Genomic DNA, 3,572 nt, shown 5'->3' with positions numbered 1-3,572 from the left:
GATTAAGTGATTAAAGTTTGCTTAGAATGAATTAGACAGGTTAATATGCGACCACTTTATATTTTCATCAAAATTTGGAGATGTGGTTATAAATAGAAGAAGATTCTAGTCAAATTTTAGGATATGCATGTATGTATGCAACACAATCAAAGTTATCTGGTTTTGTTTCATTTTCATATCAAAACCAAGGAGGGTTTGCAACTACGAAATATATGTTTCTTTTTGACCCGTTAATTTCTGGTGGCGCGAAATTATGCCTCGTTTTTGCTCATTTAGAAGTCTTATTGTGCTAGCGATAAAAGAAAAGAATGCAAATAAGATAGCAGACAGAAAATTAATTGAAACATGAATAAGTCAAACTACTGAGCTAGAAAGCCAGCTAGGAGCCAAGTGGACACGACCCCTCCTTCAGTGGAAAAGTGAAACCATCAAGCTGATGTCACAATAAATGATAAGTTGATAACTGAATAGAAGTAAAATATTAGGAAAATAGAAACTATGGTATAATATTATAACTATCAATTATAAATATTATGATAATCGTTATAATGATACTGTAAAATGAAAAGTTCTCACAATTTTATATTTTTATTGTCTTACTGCTGTTAAAATAGTATCGCTGCCCGCTAGTGTTCATATATATATATATATACTGACCAGGCCGCCCATGCCACTATGTTCATCAGCCCTTTTGACTCACGTGCATCAAATCAATAACTCTTTTCTCTGAAGTTGGGTCCCAATAACCACCAAAATTTGCTTGTACCCCACCAATGTTCATGCATTTTTGCCACCTTTCCATAATTCCCATGTTATTATTATTCTTTAATAACTTCTAATTATGTTCTCTCTTTAACGTCTATATAATCCTGCTTAGCTTCCAAACGATTTGTTCAAAATCCAAACCGAAGAAGAAGAAATCATTTGCATTGATTCATGGATTCATCATTCTGCTTTCAATACCCTTATTCACAATTCTCTCCTGAATATTCTTCTTCTTCATACTCACATAACACTAATAATTCCCTTGAATCTTTCACATACAAAACATTCAATAACTTCCATAACAACCACCAATACCTACCTTTCAATGAAAATGATTCTCAAGAGATGCTTCTCTTAGAAGTCCTCAACCAAGCCTCAGCTAACTCTATGCATACCATATCTTCAACATCAAACAATAATAATATCAAAGATGATCATGAAGTAAGCTCAAGAGCGGTTAATGCTACTGAAGAAGGACCTCTAAAGGAAGTTTCCTATAGAGGAGTGAGGCGACGGCCATGGGGGAAATACGCAGCGGAGATTAGGGATTCGACAAGAAATGGGGTTAGGGTTTGGATAGGAACCTTTGACACTGCTGAGGCTGCAGCTTTAGCTTATGATCAAGCTGCATTTGCAATGAGAGGTACCACGGCTGTACTAAACTTTCCTGTCGAGAAAGTTTACGAGTCGCTTCTAGAAATGAAGTATGATTTTGAGGTGGGAAGTTCGCCTGTATTAACATTGAAAAAGAGGCACTCAATGAAAAGGAAAGGAGAGAGCAAGAAGAAGATCAAAGAGAAGGAAATGAGATTGGAAAATGTGGTGGTGTTCGAGGATTTGGGAACTGAGTATTTGGAGGAACTTCTCAGTATTTCTGACAGTACATGCTAATCCATTTAATAGTGATGATTATCTGCCTTATGCCTACAACTACAATTAATCTACTCTCTATGAACTTTTTAATTTGGTGAGATGATTGACGGTGGAGATGAATAGTTATTTTTGTTGGATAATGTCTTCTTCGTTTTGATTAAATTGTCAATTATTTTGAAATAATTGAGTACTAGAATTTCAATAATTTAGTGGGGCTCATATATTGGCCAACTTGTGCAAGTCGATAACGTAATAATTTGTTTGAACAATATTATAACTAGAAGACATAGTTCTACCTTGATTGCGACTTTTGTTTTTCTTTTTTAACAATATTGATTCTTTGTTGACCTCTTTTAAGGTTGATTTTTGAAGTCAATTAGCATTTTCATTCTTAGGTTTAAATCTCTTATGGCTTGTTATAATTAGTTTATTTTTGAGTGGTGAGGCTTATGTGTTCCTAATTAACTAGGTGTATATCTTTTTTTTTAAATATATAAATAAAGTTTCTGTCATACTATCAAGATCTACGGAAAAAGCAAAAAAAAGGGTTTACCCATACTAAAACTGAATACGAACTTTGAAGGAAAATGAGAATACAATTAACTTCTGCTGAGGAATGTGAGATTGGAGAGTGTTAGGTTCATAATTTAAAATTGTCTTTAAAAAAATATGGTAATATTAATTAACTTGAAATTTGGAGATGAGAGTTTTTGATTTTTCTTTTTTAATCACACTCGCATAGACAAGTAATTATTAAATATAAATAAAAGAAATATCCCTTAAAAGATAGATGGCACTATAAACATAAGATCCCACAAAAAGAGGATAACAAAAACAAGTAGTAACACTAGCTGAAGCAGTATGGAAAATTATTAGCATTCAAAGAAAGAAACTTACGAATAGCCTTAGGGGAATCCTACCACCAAGTACAGTGATCAGTATGCATACGAATATTAGCAAGATAATCGGCAGCACATTTTCTTATTTTCCTGAAATGAATATAAGCACCTGGATATATTAGGGCCTGTTTGGTACCGTTTTGCAAGCCATGTTTTCGTTTTCATTTTTATAATACACACATAAAACATGTTTGGTGGATTTTTTTCACAAAACAAATTACAAAACACAAAATTCGGATTCATTATTATAACTATACAACTGAAAACAAGTTAAACATGTTCTCCAAATTTTACAAACTAAACCTAAAAATGAATTAAAAAACAACAAAGAAATCGTGACCCTGCAGCCCTCACTTTTCTCTTCACTGCAGCCCTCACTCTCAATCCAGTTCACTGCAACTCCTTCTTTCCCCTCAATTTTCTCAATCCAGTTGCAGCAAATCTCTCTCTTGGTCGCTCTTGGTGTGCTAGCCACTGCCGCTGCTCTTTCTCCGCCATAACCGCTGCTGCTCCGACTCCGTCCAGCTGCTGCTACTTCGTCTTTGCTCTCTTGGATCTGCACTTGCTCTCTCGGATCTTTGCTCTCTCGGATCTACACTTGCTCTCTCGGATCTTCGTCTACTGCTACTTCGTTGTCACTTGCCGGTATTTATTTTGTTTATGAGCTGAAATTTTTGAGAGATGATTTGAGTGATTTTTAATTCTGAAAATTTCTGAGGTTGTTCATATGTAGTGACAAATTGTTTATTTATGAGCTGAAATTTTTCCTCATTTATTTTAGAGATTGTGAAATCTCAATTTGTGTTCAAAAAATAATAATTATATTTCCAAGTTTGATAATGCAACCTAAATTAAAAAAAAAAATCCTTCACAGATTTGTGCAAAAAGGAAGAAAAAGAAATGCACGAGAAAATAATCAAATTGTAACTGGCAATTTGAATGCAGAGTAGAATTGAATTCATTTTTGCATAAACTCCCAAAATCTCTTTTCATAATGCCAAATCATAATCAAGAAGCTTCCTCTCATACGAAATT

At 33.9% G+C, this 3,572-nt stretch overlaps 1 protein-coding gene across 1 annotated transcript; it reads left to right on the top strand.

Moving 5' to 3' along the window:
* The first annotated feature begins 913 nt into the window (after positions 1-913).
* Positions 914-2,063, top strand: LOC102610011 (ethylene-response factor C3-like). The gene has a single exon (XM_006487805.3). The coding sequence runs from the start codon at positions 937-939 to the stop codon at positions 1,654-1,656; it is 720 nt and encodes a 239-aa protein (XP_006487868.2). The 5' UTR covers positions 914-936; the 3' UTR covers positions 1,657-2,063.
* Positions 2,064-3,572: the final 1,509 nt, after the last annotated feature.

This window comes from Citrus sinensis, chromosome 8, assembly GCF_022201045.2.
Source record: "Citrus sinensis cultivar Valencia sweet orange chromosome 8, DVS_A1.0, whole genome shotgun sequence".
In the NCBI taxonomy this organism is placed as follows: Eukaryota; Viridiplantae; Streptophyta; class Magnoliopsida; order Sapindales; family Rutaceae; genus Citrus; species Citrus sinensis.
Note: the sequence above shows the minus strand (reverse complement) of the source record. Positions and strands in the feature narration are given on the sequence as shown.

Excerpts from the sequence above, each read along its gene's own strand:
- LOC102610011 (XM_006487805.3), top strand. The coding sequence starts at position 937 with ATGGATTCATCATTCTGCTTTCAATACCCTTATTCACAATTCTCTCCT.